The sequence below is a fragment of the Gekko japonicus genome, unplaced genomic scaffold, assembly GCF_001447785.1.
Source record: "Gekko japonicus isolate JY-2015 unplaced genomic scaffold, Gekko_japonicus_V1.1 scaffold1206, whole genome shotgun sequence".
In the NCBI taxonomy this organism is placed as follows: domain Eukaryota; kingdom Metazoa; phylum Chordata; class Lepidosauria; order Squamata; family Gekkonidae; genus Gekko; species Gekko japonicus.
Genome location: NW_015176008.1, coordinates 421,945 through 444,567, shown reverse-complemented (window position 1 = coordinate 444,567; position 22,623 = coordinate 421,945). Strand labels below are relative to the sequence as shown.

Genomic DNA, 22,623 nt, shown 5'->3' with positions numbered 1-22,623 from the left:
GGCGCGGCTCGCCCCCCCCCCCCCCCCCCCCCCCCCGCCAGCAGCCAGGTAGGACCTGGCCACCCTACTCCACTCTGACACAGAACCTTGCTGGCTGACTTTGGGCCAGTCACACTCCCTGAGCCAAACCTACCTCACTTGGTAGTTATTGTGAGGAAAATAGAGGAGTAGAGAACAATAAGCTGCTTCGGGTGTATAACAAATAAAATAATTAATGTTTCTTAAATGTTTTTTTAAGCTTGTCTGTCTCCAGTAAAGGACTCTTGAGTAGCTTTAAAACAGTAGTTTTTAAAAAAAACAATCCACTAAAACATGAAAAACTAACTAAGCCACAAGAAGAAACTTTCAGCTCTTCCTAGCCCAGTTGAAAGGCCCCATGAAACGGTTAAGTCAAATATTGCTTGAAGGTCAAAAGAGTAGATGACTTCCTAACGTGCCCAGTTAGGCCATTCCACAATGTGGGGGACACCCCTGGAAAATCCGTAACCGGGGTTGTGGCAGGGCACGAGAGGAAAGAGAATAGAGACATTAACTTGGCCGTTCGAGCTGCCACATAGATTCATACTGGGAGAGCTCATCCTTTAAATGTGTAGCTCCCAACACCTAGAATTAAACGCTGAAGCAAATCCATCAGTGGCTATTAGCCACAAGGTATAGCTAGGGGCTCTGGGGCAAGTGATGCTCTGTCTTCTTGGTGCTTGGGGGGGGGTCAACAGTGGGAGGGCTTCTAATGTCCTGGCCCCACTGCTGGACCTCCTGATGGCACTGGTATTTCTGGCCACTGTGTGACACAGAGTGTTGGACTGGATGGGCCTTTGGCCTGATCCAACATTGGCGTCTCTTATGTTCTTATGTTCTTATGTTAAATCAGTACAGTGATTTTAAAGTCAGCATATTCGATGCATAATGGCTCACTTTAGATAACAATTATTATCTAATTTCAGATTTCAAATTGTAGTTTCACATAGAGCCAAGATTTATATGGAACATATAGCAGTTTCTAAGAAATCCAGGAGGTTACTGTACATACTTCCTATACAGACAAAAGTCCTAGTCCTAGGGGATTCTTGCTGTGCCCCATGGTCACTGGCCTTTGGGGTTCCTCAGGGTTTGATCTTATCCCACATGCTATTTAATATCTAAATGAAGCCCCTAGGTCTTCAGGAGTTATGGGCTGCAATGTCACCGATATGTGGACAATACCCAGCTCCACCTTTCTTTTCCACCTAATTCCAAGGATGCTGTTGATGTTATGAACTAGTGCCTGGAGTCAGTACTGAACTGGATAAGAGTGAGCAAGCTGAAAATTAACCCTGACAAGACAAGGTTCTCTTGGTTTAAAAAATGCAGACCAGGAACTTGAGATCTCTCCTGTCTTGGATGGGGTTATACTCTCCTGGAAAAGCCAGGTTCACAACTTGGGAGTGCTGCTCAACATAGCAAGTCATCTTAGAAAACCAGGTACCTGTGGTGGTTTGGAGTGCTTTTATTTATTTATATTTACAATAATATCCCGTCCTCCCTGCCATTCGGCAGACTCAGGGCGGCTAACAACATAAATAAATGTACATTGTTGCCAGCATCACACAGGAAGTGATGTCATCTTACCAGTGTCTGTTCCGACCTGCAGGGAAGGAGGCTTAAAAACATAAAGAGGGAGGAGTACCTCTCTTAATCCTTTTCAGGTGGATAGCACAATACAACTTAATCTTAAAGAGATATACACCACAACTTAGGGCTGCCCTTAAAGAGCATTCAGAAGCTGCCGATAGGGCAGAACATGGCGGCTGGACTGCTGGTTGGGGCCAGCTATTAGGAGCATGTGACCCTGATATCACAGCAATTACACTGGCTACCAATCCACTCCTGGGTCCAATTCAATGTGTTTTGACATTTAAAACACTACATTGCTTGGAAGTGGGGTGTCTGCTCCCATAGGTTCCAGATATTTTAAAGTCTGGAACCAAAATTATGGCTTACTTACTTTTCCATAAGGCATTCAGAGCAAATAGTACATGCACTTACCCTTCCTGTCCTAAGATCCTTCTCAGGTAACCTGAACTACTCTGTTCTTTGTAATGTGTGTATTCAAGTTGCTCAGAGAACTGCAAATTCAGTGCTTGCATTAGAATATTGAAACTGGCTTTCTGGCTTGGTTGTTACATTAGTTAAAATAATATAAGCTGAGCTTCTGAATCTCCTCCTTTTTGCTGATGTTTCATAGGAAGAGGTTACCAGCTCTGTTTCAGAGCTTTCTATTCAACCAGAACCAGAACCACCAAGTGCAGAAGATCAACGAAGAAAATGGGAGGAAGGCCACATTGATTATCTGGGAAAGGATGCCTTTGAAAACATTCAAAAAAAGTTGGATTCTTTTTTATTATAGATCTTGCTTTTGTGCTCCTACAGTAAAATCACTGTTTACATCTCTCATGTATGTAAAATCTCTCAGGTAAGACCCTGGTTGTTTTGCAGAGAAGGGGGTGGTGTGGGAAAAAACCCACTTCAAAAATAGCTGTATTTGGTATGTGCATCTGTATTGTGGCAATACTTTGTCCCAGAGAATGAAATGCCATAGGTTTATTAAGCTGCATTTTACTGAATCAGACCATTGGTTCATCCTTGCAAACACTATCTCCCCTAACTAGCATCAGCATTCTAGGGTTGCAGGTAGCATCTGACCCAGCCTCTCTCCCTTGGAACTTTTTAACTGCAGGTGGCAGATAATTAACCTTGACCCTTCTGGATGCAACTCAGGTTCTCTGTGTGATCAGGAACTAATCTGTCTGCCAAACACTGCTACCACTCAACCTGCATTCCTTTTGCTTTGCATTCTGCTCAGTGTGGGCCCAAAGTTGTTTCCTCTTGGACCAATTTCTGTTTTATGAATGTGGTCAACATTTGGAAACCAACATCATACTTTCTCTCATAGAGGGCAATGTATTACCTATGCATATTTAAATACAAAGGTCTTTTTAACACTGACTTGCCTCATCAGATGTCTTTCACTACATCTGAAATCGTGCTATGGAAAATTGCTTTACACCAAATATTATACTCTTCAGTAGAGTACAGATCTTGGTCATGAAATGTCCAAAGAATTTTAAGGTAGACCTGAATGCATGCAGGGATGATCAGTGCACCATAAGCAAAGCACTGATGCATGGAAGATTGATATAGATCCACTGGAGACCTGCCCTTCCCCAGACTACTGGCATGCAGGTAGTGCATTGAGCTCATAGGGACATCTGGAAGTATCTTATCCTCTTCTCCAGCTTCCCCTCCCCAAGCTTGTGTCAAACAAGTTGTGCTTCAGAGAATGAGTGACTTTCAGCTCATTTTGAATTGCTATTCCTGACTTGTGAGCAGGATACTTGGAGTTGTGAGCCACAGCTTCCAAATTGATCATTGCCCTTGCTGGCTAATTAAATCCTGCCAGGAAAATCTGAGATTCCTTTTAGCTGAGGTAATTAACTTCTCATTGATGGAGGATAATTTTCCTAAGAATTGAAAAGGTTATGATGAGACCACCATTTTTTTGGGTAAACTGAGGGTGTGGTGGCAGAGGAACTGAATGACACCACTTCCCTTTCTCCATTTCAGTCTGGCTAAGAGCTGGAGAAGGCTTTACTTAGTGGTACCTACTGGATGATGTAACTTCCAACAAAACCCACCATAATACTGTTTCAGAACTCTTACAATGTGTCTTAGGAATTTTGGGGGCTGCTCTCTGTTGGTCTCTGTCCTCTTTCTCTGATAGAGCTCGAATAACATCTGGGTAAGGTAAATGATCTTCTTAGGATCCAGAGGCTCTGTGTTTTGTTATATTATTTAAAATCTGTATTGCGTCACTAATTGAAATCATCCAGAACTTTTGATGTGTGTGTTATTAATGTGCTGGTGAATAAGTTGAAACTGAATCCAGACAAAATGGAAGTGGTACTGTGGGGGAAATCTGATGGATGGTCTGGATGACTTTTCCTGTCTTGGATAGGCTGTCTCTTGACAGTTCTGGACCTGGCCTTACACTTGAAGTGCACTGAAACGTTTTCTAGGATTGCCTTTTTCCTTCATCTACATTGAGTTCATAACTTGTCTTCTCTTTCTGGACTCAGGGTTTGATTAGATGATGCCTGAAGTGTGAATTTGGTCAGGGGTAACACCAACCCAACGTGTTTAATATGTGACCTGGGACTCACCTTAAAAATAGCATGTGGGGCCAGATCAGCTGCTGAGTGTAGCATGGCGGCAGGAGGGGATTCCACATTCCCTCCTTTCTACCCTGTGCACTTTTGCTAGAAGAAATGGCCGGGGGGCAGTTGTCTATCCCACGGCCTCATGACAGTGTATGGGGTGGAAAGGAGGAAATGCTGAAGCCCTTCTTGCCAATGTGCTGTGCTTGGGAGCTGATTTGACCCTACAGTCAGTTTTTAAGGTGAGTCCCAGGTCACACATTAAAACTGAATTGAGTTGGCATTTCCCCCCCCCCCCAACCCAACATTCATTGAACATGTCATCTGATCAACCCCTCAGTCAATCTTGCTATGCTCTTGCATGTTTCTGTAACCTCCTGCTTGGATTATTGCAATATGCATTAAATGGGACTGCTCTTGAAGACAACTGAGAAGCTTAATTCAAAATGTAGCTGCTTGCCTATTAGTAGGTGCTGGGTGCCCTATGCACTTCACGCTGGTTTTAAAAAGGTTTTATTGGCTAACTATGTACCTGGTTGTTGCCTTCGAACCCTTCATGACCTCACCCTGTATCAGTAATCCAAATGCCAGTTTATGTCCTCTCACCAGTCTCTCTAAGCAGTACACTTCATTTGCCATGTTCAGACCTTCTGGGCAAAGTCTTGTTCCTGTTCTGAGGGCTTTGTCACAGGCAGTTTTCTGCAAGTCCTCTGTGGAAGGGCATTTCCAGATAATTGTATATTGTGATTCTTCTGGACAATGAAACTTTTTGGACAGGCCTGTGATATTTTAATGGTGATGTGAATTAGATTGGTGTGTTTTAATGTGTTCCATTTTTCCTGCCTGGAGTAAAGATAAGGCATGATAATTTTTTTTGAATCAATAAACATTGAGGCAAAGGACCTGCCACATTGAATCAGTAAATATTTTTGAATCAATAAATATGGAGGTAAGGACCTGCCATTTTCCCCTTTCTGTTTTGGCCTTTAGATATCTTGCAGGAATCATCCATATGTGGGTTCTGGATCATCCCCATAGTTTTGCTTTCAGGAACTTTTAGGGAAAGTTTTTCTCCACTTTTATTTATCCTCATGTCAGAAGTGTTTGCTTCTAAGATATAAGACATTACTCAAAAATTGAAGGACTGGAAGTTGATGGAGTAGAATTCAAATTAAAGAGTTATTCTGACAATTTTAAATCCTCATCTGTCGTTGCAGTATGTAATGGAACACATTGAAAAGTTTGGGTCCTTTTCAGGCCACAAAATTAATAGGAAAAAAATGAAAATAATCCCAAAATCGTTAGCAAAACAAGAAGAGAAAAACATTAAGAAAAATACAGGATGTGATACAACATTAAATCTAGTTAAATATTTGGGAATAAACTTGAACAGACAAAATGATACATTATTATTGGTGCTTGGGGGGGCCAACAGTGGGAGGGCTTCTAATATCCTGGCCCCACTGGTGGACCTCCTGATGGCACCTGGTATTTTTGGCCACTGTGTGACAGAGTGTTGGACTAGATGGGCCTTTGGCCTGATCCAACATTGGCGTCTCTTATGTTCTATGTTCTTAACTATAAAATAGTTTGGATGAAACGTTGTTTTGACAGGTGCAAGATAGGCAGATACCTAGTCCTTTTGGTTGGACCTATTCACATAGTAGATAAGCCCCAGTACTTTGGGAAAAGAGACCCAATTGTTGGCAAACTTAGTAAGATGAACACTGTATGTTTTAAATTGCATATCTAGTCCTATACATAACTAAGAACATAAACGACAGAACCTTTAAAAAAGTGATGGCACTGAAACAAATAATTTTTTCTCATTGCACATTTTTACCCAGTCAACAAATACTATACAAACACACCTATTACTGTACTAAATCCTTAAAATGTTTGATGGTAATGGGAGAGATACAGTTTATTGAGAGAACATAATTCTCATTGGTATATTCTTATTAGGCAACTTCATTTGTAAACAATCCATTAAAGAACAAGAATGTATGGCACATATATATCTGTGAAGGCAATATGAGACCATTGCCAAAACAAGAAAAATATATTTTGCCCTTTGCTTAATTGGGGGTGTGTTAAGATAATTTCTACTGAAACATATATCCTTTCTATTACTGTGAAAGTTTCATAATTGGAAAAGCAGAATTGTAAACTAACCACCATTGTTTCTTAGAAAGGGATTCCTTAAATAGCTGCTGATACATATTTAGCTTTGCAAGCTGCATCGGGAGGTGCTCACTGTCAGTATCTGCATTTTATATCTATTATTATAATCCTGCATGAATACTTAATAGTTCTGTAAATACTTAAAACCTAGCAAGTAATGGAACCTTCTGTGTGTTCCAATCATTATTTTATAAAACGGTTCAAATAAAACATTTTATACTCTTGATTTCTACATCTGCCTATTTTTCTCCATTAATTTTATTGGAATTTGTGTGTGGTGTCTATAGCTGCTATTAGGTACTTTGACCTTGAATGGGAGATTTAAAAGAATGTACATTTAGTTTTCCTTGGGAATCATTCTGAGATCCTACACACTGATTACTTACTTGATTGTGCTGTAGAGCCTCAGCCCAATGATCTATCGAGCTTCTCAGTCAAGTAGTATGATATTAGGTCTTCCCACTGTACAAGGTTCTCTGCAATTTTTGCCTTCTATTCACTCTCATAACAGCTCGGATGTGGTATGAATTATACTTCAGTCTGCTTAAGAGAATTTTGTACTGTGGTACAGTGCTGAATATGAAGTGTGTGCAACCGTTCATTAGATGTAAGGGGTACATGTTTATATAGATTTTTTTGGCCACTTTCACCACTTAGGGAAAGAATTGGGTTTGTTAACTGAGAAAAATCATATCAGAGGAAGTTGTATAACTGATTGTGGCCATCAATAAAGACGGAAGGAGTGATTTTTTTTTTAAGTGTGTTTCATTGAGTGGTAGGCAAATTTAATATCTAGGATGAAGCCAAGTAAAGTGATGAAAGGATTTAAAAGTTCTATAAACACAATGCAATCCATTATCATTTCAAAGGAGAATGAATTCTCGATGTGCCTCATCCAAAGATGGGCATGCACATCATTGAATAGATTATGTTCACCTGATTAAACCAGGCACTTTACTCATTGAGTAAGCTTGTCAATCATGCCTGGATGCTCCCTTTCGAAACTTAACAATGATTTCTGTAGAAGGGACAGCCATTCAAGATGGTGAATATTACAATTTCTCAAGGTCTCAGCTCTGCTTATTCTGCCTTTTATGTGGGGAAGCTAGCCATTTACTTTAGATATACCAGCCGAGCTGCTTTAGTTTCATCATCACCACTTAAATGCAAGTTCTCAGATTTAGCAATATTGAGATAGGTCTGTTACAAGGAATAGAGCTGGAGTTTGTGACTGCAGCAGCCATGGGCATTTAAGCTCCATTAAAATAAATTGAGATTCGGCGCACACAACTCAGTTGCTAGTCTGTGATCCGTGTGTTCAAAACAAAATGGCTATTCCTTCCTGCCTGTCAGGGCTAGGGTTCAAAGATCTGCTTCCACTGGCGGAACAGCTATTTTTGTTATGCAAGTAGTTTGTACAAGACCCCTGAATGAGGAAAGTCAAACTGCATTTGGAGTTTCTCTACCAAATTCAAAGCTTGCTGTACAAATTGTATGAAAGAGTTTGTGCACTGACATAGGGAATTATCCAAGCAGCTTTTATTCCCTCTTCATTTACAACCTCTTGAAAACTTCTCAGTGATTGTATCAGTAATAGCAGAAAAGGTAACCAACATTGTGTTCTGGATACTGTGATCCTGATGAATGCAAAACCAGAAGCATGGGAAATGTTTTGTGGAATGGCAGCATCTGTATTCTAATTATTAGCCTCAAACCAGGCTAACTTCACACATTCTAGCTGCAGGGACCAGTGTAGACAGAAACACCATGCAGGTATGAAGTGCTGTGATTAGGACTAGCTCTATATGGAATAAATAAAGCACTATGTTCCTGTATGAAAACCCTGATGCAATCACAACGCTTCTCTGTACTCCAAGTGGAGAAGTTTTAGAGGCAGTTCTGACTGGTGTTTTGCTTTCCCCAGACATAAATCTTTTATCTTAAAAATCCTCAGACGCAAACCATATTCTAAAATTGAACGGAATGGCTTCAAGCTCTTGTCAAGCCCCTAATTAAAACCCATAGTTTATTGATGCCATTAACACAGTTCATTAGAATAAAATGTTTCATTCAAACAGGTCTGAGCCTTTCTTACTCTCCTCAACAAACATTCTAGTATCAAATTCCTTCTCAAATGAACCAGAACAGATTGAGTGTAAGACACTAAAAACATTTATTAAAGAGGATTTCTTGGTTACTCATTTTTAAAAATACTTATACCGTCATCATCACCACTTCCTTTATTACACCAACAGAGGGGGAAAGTACCACAGCATGGCTGCAGCCATGGCTTCCACATATTATTATACTCAGCAAATTGTTCGGGGACAGGAGTGAGTGTCCTGCGATGCTCATCCATCCCTCTTTTGATTTGACTTACAATTGTGTTAAACAGTGGCTCAGAATTTGGTGACAAAGGGTTGACTTCAGAAGGGTCATGTAAGAGATCAAAAAGCAGAGGAGGGTTGTGGTGGGTTACTGCCTCCTCAAAACACTGGCACATCCTTTGTCCATAACAGGCTCCAGCCCCCTCTGGATTGAATTTTGGAGTCACATAATGGGCTTTCCAGAGAGCACCACCTAGGAGAAAGAAATGGGCTTTAAAAAATAAAGATACACAATTCAGTTCTTCCCCCCACCTTATTTTCTATTACTCCTACTGGCATTAGGATCTGATTGGTTCACAATAATGCATCATGATGGGGTCCGAACTGGCAGAGACTGACCAAGAGAGAGATCTTGGAGTCGTAGTAGATAACTCACTGAAAATGTCAAGATAGTGTGCAACTGCAATAAAAAAGGCCAACACTGGGCTCGGGATTATTAGGAAGGGAATTGAAAACAAATCAGCCAGTATCATAATGCCCCTGTATAAATCAATGGTGTGACCTCATTTGGAATACTGTCTACAGTTCTGGTCACCACACCTCAAAAAGGATATAGCATTGTAAAAAGTGCAGAAAAGGGCAACTAGAATGATAAAAGGGTTGGAACACTTTCCCTATGAAGAAAGGTTAAAGTGCTTGGGGCTCTTTAGCTTGGAGAAACGACGGCTGAGGGGTTACATGATTGAGTTTCACAAGATTATGCATGGGATAGGGCAGGTGGAGAAAGAAGTACTTTTCGCCCTTTCTCACAATACAAGAACTCGTGGGCACTCAATGAAATTGCTGAGCGGTCGGGTTAGAATGGATAAAGGAAGTAGTTCTTTACCCAAAGAGTGATTAATACATGGAATTCACTGCCACAGGAGGTAGTGTTGGCTACAAGCATAGACAGCTTCAAGAGGGAATTGGATAAACATATGGAGCATAGGTCCATCAGTGGCTATTAGCCACAAGGTATAGATAGGAACTCTCAGACTGGGGTAACTGATGCTCTGCATTCTTGGTGCTTGGGGGGGCAATAGTGGGAGGGCTTCTAGTGTCCTGGCCCCATTGGTGGATCTCCTGATGGCACCTGGTATTTTTGGCAGGGCAGAGTGTTGGACTGGATGGGCCATTGGCTTGAGACAGAGTGTTGGACTGGATGGGCCATTGGCTTGATCCAACATTAGCTTATCTTATGTTCTTATGTTCTAATATCTGACTCAACTGCATTTCTAACACAACCTGTATGTCACACAAATGCATCTCCATCATGTCCCCAAATATCTTCTTCCCTCACCTGCTGTTTTGTATCAAACATCCAGCCTGATGGAGAGTTCTGTGCAACTCAAAAGCTTGCTGTTTTGTTTTTGATTAATCCTAGTATAAATTTGTTAAATGACTTGTTTTGGACTTTTACTAGTCCTTTGAAAAGGATGTTTTGGTTCTTCATAATGGAACATTTTCCAGGAAATGTGTTTTGATTCCAGTTCTTCCCTTCACAAAGCCTTTGGCTCTAAAAATAACACTCAAGAGGACAGTCGTCCACAAGGGGGAGAGTTGTGTCCAAGTTTTATTTAGTTGGATACATGTAAAAATAGAAGGGTTTTGCTAACCCACAATGTTTTGTTTTGTTACCTGTAATTCCACAAAATCCATTCAGACTTATTCAAAAACTCCTATGATTGAGTTCTTAATAGCTGACATTCAGCCTTGTACAGAGATCAAAGCATGGATGTAGCTTTCATTTCATTGTTGCCAGGCGCTGAAAACTTTGTGATTGTCACTGTGCATTAGAACTAATTTGGGGCATGAAGGCTAACAGGGTTTACAGTTAGCTATGATCAAACTTAATCATTCAGATAGCATAACCACTTAGAAATTCTGTTATTGTAAAACATTGAAGACAGTCACTGTTCAGGAAAGGAAATAGAAGTTGTGGGGGGGAAACCATAGGTATTTCTGCCCTCTAGTGGGGCATTTCATTACACCACTAGTCAACTTCCTGTTATGGAACCAGGGAAAGTGATGTGAAATGTAAAAATGTGCACATTTTCAGGTCAATTCAAAATTCTTACTCTCTTTATCTATTGTGTTGCACCTCACTCTGTTTAAGGAACAGAGCTGGGTGAGGCAGTATCAATGACTTAATCTGTAGACACACGAAGTATGGAATCCATCACAGTACAGCTTCTCAAACTTTTAACAAATAAACAAACAAATAGGTGTCAATTCAACCATGCTTAACGATTCAGACTTTGAGCTAAGGTTTCTTTTTATTCAGGTATAGAAATCTGCTACAAAGGCAGACATTTTATACTCACTCTCCTTCTGGTACCAGCGCACTGCATGTAAATATGACCCACAATAGTGAAACATGAACTCATGCTTTGAGTGCTGTGCTGATCCCTGCAGTAATGGTAGTAGGTTCTGGCCATCAATTACTCTAATGTGAAGGAAATTACAAAATTCATTGAGTCAGTATCAGTACCTTGGCAACGCTACAGTTCTCAAGGTTTCAAAATAGAATACACATCAGTTAAACCGTTTAAAAATCAGTTTATATCTTTAATTTAAATGGACCCTTATTACTTTTTTCCTGTCCAAACTTCATACTTCAGCTGGGAGAGACAACCTGTAAGAAAGAAGGACCAAGCCATAAATTTAACGAGTCCTCAGCCAGGATTTTGTGTTTAGTTACACAATCAACAGATCTGTTCTGGAAACAATACCTCTGTATATTTGCAGAATCGCTTGAATAACTTCCCTCTTTAAACATATCTACATGTGCAAAGGATAGCACACATTGACTAGAATGAATGTTCCATTCCCCATGTGTACAAGAGATCTCTATGTATATCTCAACAAATAAGGATTTCTGGATCCAGGCAATGTTATGTAAGAATTGGGGTCATTTGTATCCTTTTATGAGGGAAGGGAGAACCATGTCATCTATTCAAATGGTCAAAAATATATTCACGTGAAGAAGCTGATGAACCAAACATTGAATTTAAATATGGATGCTTGTTTGTACCTGGCTACAAATTATGCACAATCCAATAACACTTGGATACTATGTCTGCAAACCTATAGTTGTGAATGGACAAGCATCAGTCTTTTAACTTAGTATGAACAAATGTTCTTAACAGCTTTGAAGTATTTTCATTCTCCTTAGTCAAATCCTTGCAAAACACATGCAGTATTAAGGATAGAAATACTGAATATTTTTTTTAGGCGTATGAGGATTGTAAAGTTTCATTGAACCAAACACAAGGATATGACAGTATGAAATAAGTTTTTACAAACAATTCATTGCTGAAATCAAATAAGATCTTAATAAAGGATGCTCAAACACCTGCCAATTCAACTCATTTCCCATTGGGCTGTTTTCAACCTGTTGGTGTGTATTCGCAGGAACAGCTGATGACAGATCAGCTGGGAGCTGGCTTCTGATATCCTAGGAAAACTTTGCTTTGCACCGATCAAAGAATTTTGCGGGGTGGGAATCAGGAGTCAACTCCCAAATGATCAGATAGAAGTCATGTTCTTCTGATCACCCAACATCCTCACAGAGTTGCTAAGAAACAGCAGATGGGGGGGGGGGGATCAGAAGCCCGTCTGAATTCCTTTTTCGTTCCCCCACACCAAGCTATCAGTTTGGGCTTCAAGCCCAAGGAGCGCTTTCTACTTTCTCTTTGACAACTGTTTTGCTAAGTGGCTGAGGTCAGAACCCAACTCCCAGATAATGCCTGTGAGTGGGCTTATGTCTATTTGGGAGCAGCAAATTTAGTGTTCAGCAGCTGTTCAAGCTGCTTTGATGCAGTCCCAACCAGTGTTCCCTCTAAGCTGAGTTAGTGTGAGCTAGCTCACAGTTTTTTAGCCTCTGGCTCACACATTTTTGTCTCAGCTCAGGAAGGATGGCTCCGGAGCAAACTAATTTATGCAGTAGCCAAATGGCTCACTCACAGCATGAATTCCAGTAGCTCACAAAGTAGAATTTTTGCTCACAAGACTCCACAGCTTAGAGGGAACATTGGTCCCAACATATCCCTGATCGGGGCGTAGCCAGAAAAACATGAGGTGTTGGGAAATCTGTGGGGGTGGGGGAGCAGGAGATAGAGAGACAGACAGAGAGAGAGATCCTGTTGGCAGGTAGGTGGAGAAGAGAAGGGTTTTTTCTTACCTGCCGGCACAACTCCCACAGCGGGAGTTGTGGGGTGTTGGCCATGAGTGAGTGGGCACTGCCCCTAAATACCCCACTGTGTCTACGGGCCTGTCCCTGATCAGCTCACAGTTTGATCATGAGTGATGAACAAAGTAAGTTTGTCTGCCAGATTCACTGAAAAACTCTGGACTTCCTAATCTTAATTGACTTTAGACCAGCATTCTGTACCTGTCTTGTGGCAATGATGCCCCAGCCAGGTGAGCTACTGTGGGATAAACATCCATAAGATGTGTTGGCTCATCAATAATAGTGTCAGCAGGGACCATTCCAGGCCATCTAACTATTCCAGGCACACGTATTCCTCCTTCCCAGCCTCCCATGCCTTTTCCACCTGTCGTGAAAGAAGCAGTAGAAGAGACAAGTAATTAAAGGTTGAGAAATAATTAAAATTCATTACTCCAGTCCAACCAACCTTCTGCCTCACACTGACAAATTGTTTCATGCTTTCAAAAGCTCTCCTCCAAATCTGAATGGGGGGGGGGAAGCAACAGCAATACAAACCAAATTTTAAAAAACGTAAAAGTATAAGAGATCCCGTCAGATTTCACTTGGTACTTAAAAGTAAGCAAAAGATCGTGCCAGGGACACATACCTAGGAAAAGAAATCCATTAACATGTCTCTACTGTGATGGCGGAGGTACTATGGAAAAATGCCTCAAGTGAATATCTAAATGAATGAGCAGGACCAGGTGGATGTGGGCATTCCTTTAGGTATTAAAAGTTAACTTTGGTACTTCAAAAAAAAAGTCTGAAAACAAATTGGAAGCCAGGGAAGAACTTTTAATGCAGAAGTAATCTGTTTATGGAAGTTGGTGCAGCATATTTTTTTCACAGATGAACTTTTAAAACACTTTTTCAAGACAGGCTCACATAGAACACGTTGCAGTAATCTATCCTGGATGTTACTATAGCCAGTTTAGAGCTGCAGTCAGAATTAAACAAGCCCCTCTCCCGCTTACAAAAGATGCATGAATCTGAACTGAGTAAAAAGAGTTCATTCTGTCCATTATAAGACAGGTTGGTATACATAGAAGAAATAGTGTACACAGTCATTTTATTGAAGCTGACCAATTTTCTGCCATTCAGATCACGAAACTGCGGGGGGAATCGGGCAAAGCCACGAGTCAAAATGCAGCCCCGCAGCTTCGGGTGTGAAATTGACCAATAGTATCGGGGCAAACGGCGGTGCAACATCGAGGCAGCTCTAGTGCGAAATCAGTCATTATCTTTGACCAACATTTTTACTATTTTCCCCTTGCAAGGACCAATTTATTCACCTTTCTCACTCTGGGGTAACTGTTGCAGTTATCTTATAGAGAAAAATAATACAGAACCAATTTTTTTCTCTCACTATACACCAACTACCATAGTGGAACATTAACTTTTTATACCACCTAGAGCCCAAACATTATTTCTGTGACTACTACTATCTCATGAATTATGAAATAGGTTTTTCTTTTTTCCCTCCATGTCCTAGTATTCTAGTACTGGACTTGCAGACAAGGTTGCGACCAGTAACTGATTCTGCGTAGACTGTAACTGGTCAGTCCCACCTTGCCACAAAGTTCTGCCAGACATGTAACATCCAAAGAAAGGCATGTATTTATTTATTTATCAAATTTATACCTCGTCCTCCCAGCTGAAGCCGGCTCAGGGCGGCTTACAACAGAATAAAACACATAAATAACAATTACTGACAATCTTAAAACCTTCTAAAAACAATCCAAAATTATAAAGTGCTAGTAGGCATAAAAACTGATAATAGTGATGCTAGAAACAATATTCAGTAGACTTTTAACACTCAAGTTTTATGCTGGTGAAAAATTCCACAGATGCCTGATCTATTCAATTCCTTAAAATAAAAGTTAGATCTAAGACTGTAAGATCCAGGGTAACTTTTTCCTCCCTCCCTCAAAGTTTTGCAGGTACACATGACAATCTTACCTTTGTATATACCATTCCAGCCACCTAGTTGGACATATCCATCGTTTGCCTCCAAAAATCCTCCATGGTCAGATGTGAAGTAAGTAAAAGTGGTATTCTTCAATCCCTTTTCATCAACAGCAGCAAGAATTTTTCCTATATAGCAAAAAGTCCCAAGAATTCATTTAAAGCCAATCAGAAATTGCATCTGTAAAATTCCTATTTGATTAGACTAAGAGCATGAATTTATCACTACAGATATAAAATACACAAGTGTCCCTCATTTTCCCTCCCCATTTCCTGACATCAGTTATCTGGATGGGATGAACCAAATATGTCCTTTACCTTGATGAGATGAATCAAATATGTCCTTTATAAGAAAATCTCATATCAGGGAAAAAAATTGGTCCAATATTCTATACCTGCAGTAATGTGCATGTGCTCATAATATGACCAGAAATTTTGGAGCATGGAGAAAGGACACAACAACATTATAGTTCCTACAAATTCAGGAAAAGGAGAAAGGTCATTATTTTGTCCCTTCAGAAAGTAGAACTGCTAAATATATGACTTACCTACCATCCAGTCCATTTCCTCTACATTGTCACCATATAAACCATGCCTGCTTTTCCCACGAAACATTTTTGTGGTGACAAGTGGTGTATGGACATGCAAAAAAGACACAAAGAGGAGGAATGGTCCTTTTTTGTTTCTGGGGTAGAATAAAAAAAGAACAGAGAGAACACCTTTAATTGTTTTCCCCATTAAGGAGTATCTATAAACTAAACAAGATTCATAGTTGAACAGAGATCTAATCCTGATGCTCCAACACTGAACCAAATATTTTGGGAAATATACTACATTGACTGGTAGGATTAGAGCAAATCGGTTCCTTTTGCTATGTGGAAAGCCTTCTTCTTACTGGATGGGAGTTGAGTCCATTATTGGAGTTGAGTCCATAAAATATGAGGAGAGGAGAAGGAGAAGGAGAAGGGAATGCGCAGTGGTGTGCATAGCAGCCAAAGCATTTGCAATGTTGTGCTGAAACTGGGAGCTCACACTAAGCACGGCCACTCTGATAAGAGAAAGCTCATGTCCTCCTTGTGTACTACAGTGGTTGAGAGCAATGCTCCCTCTATGTTATGGAGTCTTGTGAGCAACTTTGTGAGCAACTGGCATTAAAGTGAGCAAGCGATTTGGCTACTGCATAAATCAGTTTGCTCTGGAGCCATCCTTCCTGAGCTAAGACAAAAATGTGTGAGCCAGAGGCTAAAAAACTGAGCTAGCTCACACTAACTCACCTTAGAGGGAACGCTGGTTGAGACTCTGGATTATGAATCACGAAGCCCTAGATTGAAGTTTGCCAATGTGGTGTAGCATTTAGCATAACATAATACCAGACTAAGAACTGGAAAACCAGGGTTTAAATCTCCATTGTTCCATGAAGCTCACTGGGAGACCTAAACAGGACATTCGTTACCTCCTTCCAGCCGGCATCCTGTCCCCTCATTCCCTCCTGGACAACCAGCTTCCTAGCTGTGCCTTGGCTGGGTTGGGCCCTTGTTGTGCCCTGCCTGTGAATAACACAGCCTTTTCTCCCAGCCACCCCTCCCCACCAGCCAGCTGGGCTGCAGGAAGGGCACCGGCCTCTGGCTGTCATTGGGTTGTGTCCCTGCCAATTGGGGATGGTCCATTGGACCCCCTGTGGTGGCTCACCACAGAGGCCTCGCCGTGGTAAGTGGGGGCATCAACAGAAACTGTGTGGGGCACCCTGCCTGCTGCCAGTGACTTAAAAGCATTCCTGTGACCCTATGTAACAGATGCAAAGGGAGTTGTGTTTCATCTTATGCACTTATTTACTAGAAATTCCCAATAAGGATACACGTCTGAAATCTGACAGAATTATGGAGGAAGGGGGGAAGTTATTGGTTACCGTTCAAGAAAAGAGATGCTCTCTTTCAGCATCCTGGAAGCAGAGTTCTCTGTCTCCATCGGTTGCTCAAGAATGACATGATTTCTTAATATGATACAATTCCAATAATTAACAAATCCATAACTGACAAACCAACAGAAGAAAAACAAAATGCCACACAATGTGATGAAGGCAATTGTTTTCCATTTTACAGAGCACAGACCAGTCACTTTTCCCAGCAGAAGAGTGAACACCAGAAGCGCAACTATCTCTGTGTAAAACCAGTAGGTAGCTCGCTGTTTTACTCCAACCTCAGGAGTCTTCCCAGACTGACAATCATTTACAAGGGTAAAAGGGGTGCCATAGAAATAATCAAAGCCATGGTTCAAAGGATGGTGGCAGTGATCGTTGCAAGATTCACAGTTCAAACCCTGGTGCCATTTTCCTGAAAAGACAAAAATGGATCGTTTAACCAGTCATCAGCCTAAAAGTATTTATTTTACCTCCTGTTATGAAAGGCACATTCACAATGCTGGTAACATACTGACAACCAGTGATGATTAGCACACTTCATCTGAAATGTACATGTTCAAGAGACAATCCCACTACCAACTGTGTTCTAAAGACAGCAATGACATCAGTATGCAGCTGCATAATTAAGCTTCATATAATTAAGGCAAATTCTTCAGAGAAGCTACTCAAGTCTTGATCTCCATTAATTCTTCTACTTCAGCCTAAGCCAATAGAAAAACAAATAGGGTTGCCAGGTCGCTCTGTCTCACCAGCAAGGGGCTTTTGGGGGTGTTCCAGGAGTGGGTGGGGCATCATGCGACATGTTGATGTCACTCAGAAGTGATGTCAGCAGGTCGGTAACATTGGGGGTGTCACTCTGCTTTTTCCGCAAAACTCTATGGTAAAAACGACCTAAACTATAGAGTTTTGCTCAAAAAGCAGAGCATCACCCCCGTGACATCACCAGTGTGCTGATGCCATTTCTGGGTGATGTCAGCATGTCATGCATGATGCTGCTGCTTGGGGGGCGGATTTCCTTCTGCTGGCCAGGTGGTCCACGGTGGCAGGAGCCCAAGAAAGTGGGGGATCTCCTGCCCGGACCTGGGGAATGGCAATCCTATAAACAGATAATCTAAGTAGTGCCATATTGAATCAGATCAAAGATTCATTTAGTCCACCATCCTGTCTCAAAATGGCCATCCAGAGGCTTCCTGGAAGGTCTGTATGGAAAGCCCAGTGTCCAAAAGAAAGCAGACTACACCTTCAGATGGGGAGAGAAGGTTCAAATGAGGCCTTTGGGAAACAGTTCACTTCCTTATTATGGTTGCTCACTCTGAGATGTAATTCTTCAGTTGGATTCTGAAACCAGGCATCTTCAGGTCACAGCCCAAGACATGGCAAATTTACCTGGCAGTTCAAAGAAATTAAAGAGATTTACATACCGTACCTATCAGGCCAGTTATGTAGCCTCGCTGCTGTAATAGCTTTGCAAAAGTTGTTTCATTGGTGGGGAGCCCTCCTGAGCCAGCGGTCCAATAAAGGACTCGCTGTGTATTGCTGGATGCCATACCTGAAACATAAAGAGAGGGAAAAATGAGCTTCATTGCCATCCTTGCCCATTCGGCTTCCAGGTCCATTTCCTGGAGGATATAAAATGACAGAGGAATGTGGGAAGATAGCTCAGGCCAGCCTGATCTCATCAAATCTCAGAAGCCAAGCAGGGTCAGCTAGTGTTTGGATGGGAGATCTCCAAAGAATACCAGGGTCGGGATGTGGAGGCAAGCAATGGCAAACCACCTCTAAATGTCTCTTGCCTTGAAAACCCTACAAGGTCAACATAAGTCAGCTGTGACTTCACAGCATTTTCCACCACCACCACATTTGTGAAGACCATCTAGTGAATGTAGCCCAAACAGATGATCCCAGCAAGCAAAGCAAGCAAGAACTGATAACATCTCACTGGTTTCTTGAGATCACTGGCTTGGCCTTCATAAGTCCACCCTCAGCTAACACCCCCCCCCCCCCCCCCAGTGTGGTTACAGCTTGACTACTGGAATGGTTGGTCTGTGCAAGTTCTTCATACACTTGAGGCATGATTAAGCTAAATGGCACTGGAGACCCGTGTTCCTTCATAACTGACCAAGAGGCACAGAAACTTGCTTTATTTTGTCATGCTGGGGCCTGTTATGCATGCCCAGTTTTATTGTATTACATTTATATTTCACCTTCCTTTGATTACAGAACACCAAGTGGAGTCCACATGTTCTCAGGAGGTTTCTTACCTAGGCACTGATCAGATAACTGCTTAGCTTCAGCAAGTCTGTTGAATTGGATGGTCAACAGCCATAAAGGTAAAGGTAAAGGTTCCCTTGCTCGAAAGCCAGTCGACTCCTACTCTAGGGTTGCGGTGCTCATCTCCGTTTCAAAGCCGAAGAGCCAGCGCTGTCCGAAGACGTTTCCATGGTCATGTGGCTGGCATGACTAAACACCAAGGTGCACGGAACGCTGTTACCTTCCCACTGAAGTGGTACCTATTTATCTACTTGCAATTTCTTGCTTTCGAACTGCTAGGTTGACAGGAGCTGGAACTAGAGACGGGAGCTCACTCCGTCATGCGACACCCGGGTCTCGAACTGCTGAACTACCGACCTTCCACAGCCTGCAGTTCAGCGTCTTAACCACTTGAGCCACCGCAGCTCCTTTCAACAGCCATACCCTGGCCCAAAGCTACAATGTCACACAGAAGGCAAGAGCTCACCACTGTCTTCTGTGCACCACGGTTAGGACAGACTTGTCCTCCAGGTTTATGAGCACCAGTCATCCACTAAAGAGATTGCCAACCTGATCTGATGGGGTATCTGCCAGTCAAGAAAGCTGCTCTGCTTGGGGTACAGAGGGATGCTGCAGCAATATGCTGAGTAAGTTTCACTCCTTCCTTTGCTAGTTGATCAATATTAGGGGTCCTAGATATAAAAAAGTGATACTTTAATATGATTACATCATCAATTGGATCCTGTCTGCAGATGACAAAGAAAAGGTAAAGCAATGAAAAGCCTTCATTCGCTGGTCAATATAGAGGGCTGAATGTGTGTTACTTGCCATGAAGTTGCTTCTGATTTATGAAGACCTATGAATTAATGACATGCAAAACATCTTAACATGTAGGTCACAAAACAGATATTTTATATTTTAAAAATTCATTATGAATAATCAGTTTAACAATTGCACCTCTTACAGAGACATTGGGGCACTATGTTGTAAAAGTTAAATGCTAGCAATGCTAGACAAAAGTGAGTTGCTAAAAAAGGATAAAGAATAGAATACTGGCTCACTTTCCCAGGTCAGGAAATCAGGTTACAGCAGATGCAAAATGAACAGTTATTACCAATAGGTTGTAAAGTTGAAAAAACAATAGCAAAATATATTTTAAATATGAGGTTTAACTGCTTTTGAGTTGCTCATGCACAATTTATGCTTATGGCTAATTGTTTATAAAACTTCCACTAGCTAGAATTAATTTCTACGTGAAACAAAACTGAATGAAGCAAGAGATTCTCTAAACCTTATGTAATAAAACATTCGGCCCAGGTTAGCCTGATTTTGGAAGTGAAGCAGGTTTGGCCCTGGTTAGTTTTTGGATGGGAGACTATATAGGAAGCCCAGGATTGCTGCACGGAGGCAGGAAATGACGAACCACTTTTGAATGTCTTTTGCCTTGAAAACCCTACAGATTGCCGTAAGTTAAGTGACTTAAAGGTACTTTCCACCACCAAGAAAATATTCCTTGGTCTGCCACAGGTATTTAGAAAAAACTAAGTAATTGTACTGCATGATTTATTTCAGCATTTTCTTTGATTTTCAACTGTCAGTGAGACATTTTCTGGGTTTTTAAAATTCTAGGTTGCATTTCTTCCTTCATAAATACCTTTACTTTCAACTGAATTGTTCTGTGGTACTTTGTGCACATTTCCTGTATGTATTTCTTGATTTCCTCCTTTGTGGACTGAGGGACAGGACTGAATTACTTTCAAAGTTACACTTACCTAATTGTGGTATTACCAAAGCAGCCCAAATCACCGTAGCCAAGGTCATCTGCCATTATTAGCAAAATATTGGGCTTTGATGTGTCCAGTCCCCAGGTTTGGAAAAATAAGAAGGATGCTAGCATAACAGCCAGATTGTATCTATATGAAGAAAAGTAACACTATCAAATAGAATTTAAACTGCATTTATGACAGAAAATAATTAAGCATGCAGAGATTGTGCCTTACCATTCTTCAAAGGCCAGCTACTCAGAGAGAGAGGGTCCCTGGCTTAGTGTTAGAGTATCTGTTTGGCACGTAGAAGGTCCCATGTTCAATCCCCAGCTTTTCCAGTTAAAAATATCAGGTAATAGATGATGTAAAAGACCTCAGACTCTGGAGGAGCCACTGATAGTCCAAAACCTGAGTGCCAAAGATGAAGAACTTCTGTCCTGCACTTCCTGCAGTCTGATGTCAACTGATGTGGGTATGCATGGTAGGAAAACACCTGCCATTATGGGCATAGCAGGTCTTTCAAAGATTTTGGTCCCAAGCCATGTAGGCCCGTAGAGATCATTGCCAGTTGCCAAAAACATGGGAGAAAAAATGCCTTGCCCCTCTAAAAGAGGCTTAACTTTGAAGTTTTTCATGACACAGAGGTAAATAACATCACTTGGTAAATACCATCCCATCAAGCCTCTGTTAAAGAGCCAGGGATTTTTCTCTCTCTAGGTTGTTAGCAACTCTACTAGCACTTTGAACTGGGTCCAGGAATGAACGGGCAAATATAATAAAAGCTGATATAATATTAGCATCGTGTGTCCATTACAGTTGGTCCCCATTATTTTTTGCACATTAAAATTCAGTGAGCATCCAACCTGACAAAAAGTTCTCGGGGGTGGGGTGGGGCTGAAAACTTACTACTTTGTTGGATTTTTGGTTGGCCCTAATGAAAACCAATTACAGTTGTTTTTGCAATATTGATTTATTTCTGCATCCCCACTGTGTTGTAAAATAGCCCATGAGGGAATTAAATGAATACCACATGTTCCCTTTCACATTCACCACAAAATGTAACCATTTTGACTGAGAATGCTAATTTTAATGAAGTAACATGATATGGTCCATACAGCATATGCATTCTTGAGATAAATACTCCTAAGCCCTTACAAAAGCCAATAAATCATAGCCAACAACCACAAAAGCCAGCATTAGCTGCTATTTATAAAGAAAGCCTACATAAAAATCAGAAACAAACCTTTGCCACATGTCCCTCAGCTCTCTGGAGATTCCTCTCTCCAAACCATTAAGCGTCATCAGTCCCTTAGGTGTTAGGAACAAACATAGCTAGTTCAGCCTTCCCTCCTTTTTGACGGCTCTCTGAATCTTCCCCCCTCCCTCCATTGCTTAATAGTTTGCCAAGCATCATGTTGGCTTTAGGGGCAGAATTCCTGTTAATAATTGACCTGAATCTTTGAATGATAGAGTACAAAGTGCATCTTTCAGAAGTATTAATAAGCTGTAGTGGCTGTCATAACTCTGTCCTGGGTCTGTTTGTGCTTATTTACATGTTGTGTGCACGTAAAGCATGTTCTTCTTCTTTGTGCCATCCCCTCAAGTTAGGAATCCAGACTTCCCATGTTACCAGCGACTTGATGGTCTTATCAGATCTCAGAAACTACGCAGTGTCAGCATTGGTTAGCATTTGGAAGGGAGACCACCAAGGAAGTTTAGGGTTGCAACATAGAGGCAGGCAATAGCAAACCACCTGTGAACACCTCTTGCC

General features: G+C 41.3%; 2 protein-coding genes across 2 annotated transcripts in view; one reads left to right on the top strand and one right to left on the bottom strand.

The window, feature by feature from the left end:
* GYG2 (glycogenin 2) overlaps positions 1-2,386 on the top strand; it is a 16,328-nt gene extending 13,942 nt beyond the window's left edge. Inside the window, exon 11 of the mRNA XM_015426519.1 lies at positions 2,225-2,386. Coding sequence (XP_015282005.1) covers positions 2,225-2,386 — 162 coding nt within the window. The remainder of the gene's footprint in view (positions 1-2,224) is intronic.
* Positions 2,387-8,571: 6,185 nt separating this feature from the next.
* On the bottom strand, positions 8,572-22,154 carry LOC107123287 (arylsulfatase H-like). Its single transcript, XM_015426515.1, has 10 exons — positions 22,096-22,154; positions 20,859-20,999; positions 19,657-19,778; positions 18,263-18,385; positions 16,825-17,248; positions 15,467-15,603; positions 14,913-15,047; positions 13,137-13,299; positions 11,068-11,189; positions 8,572-8,957 (listed from the first exon to the last, which is right to left on the bottom strand). The coding sequence occupies exons 1-10, from the start codon at positions 22,152-22,154 to the stop codon at positions 8,572-8,574; spliced, it is 1,812 nt and encodes a 603-aa protein (XP_015282001.1).
* Between the last annotated feature and the right edge of the window lie 469 nt (positions 22,155-22,623).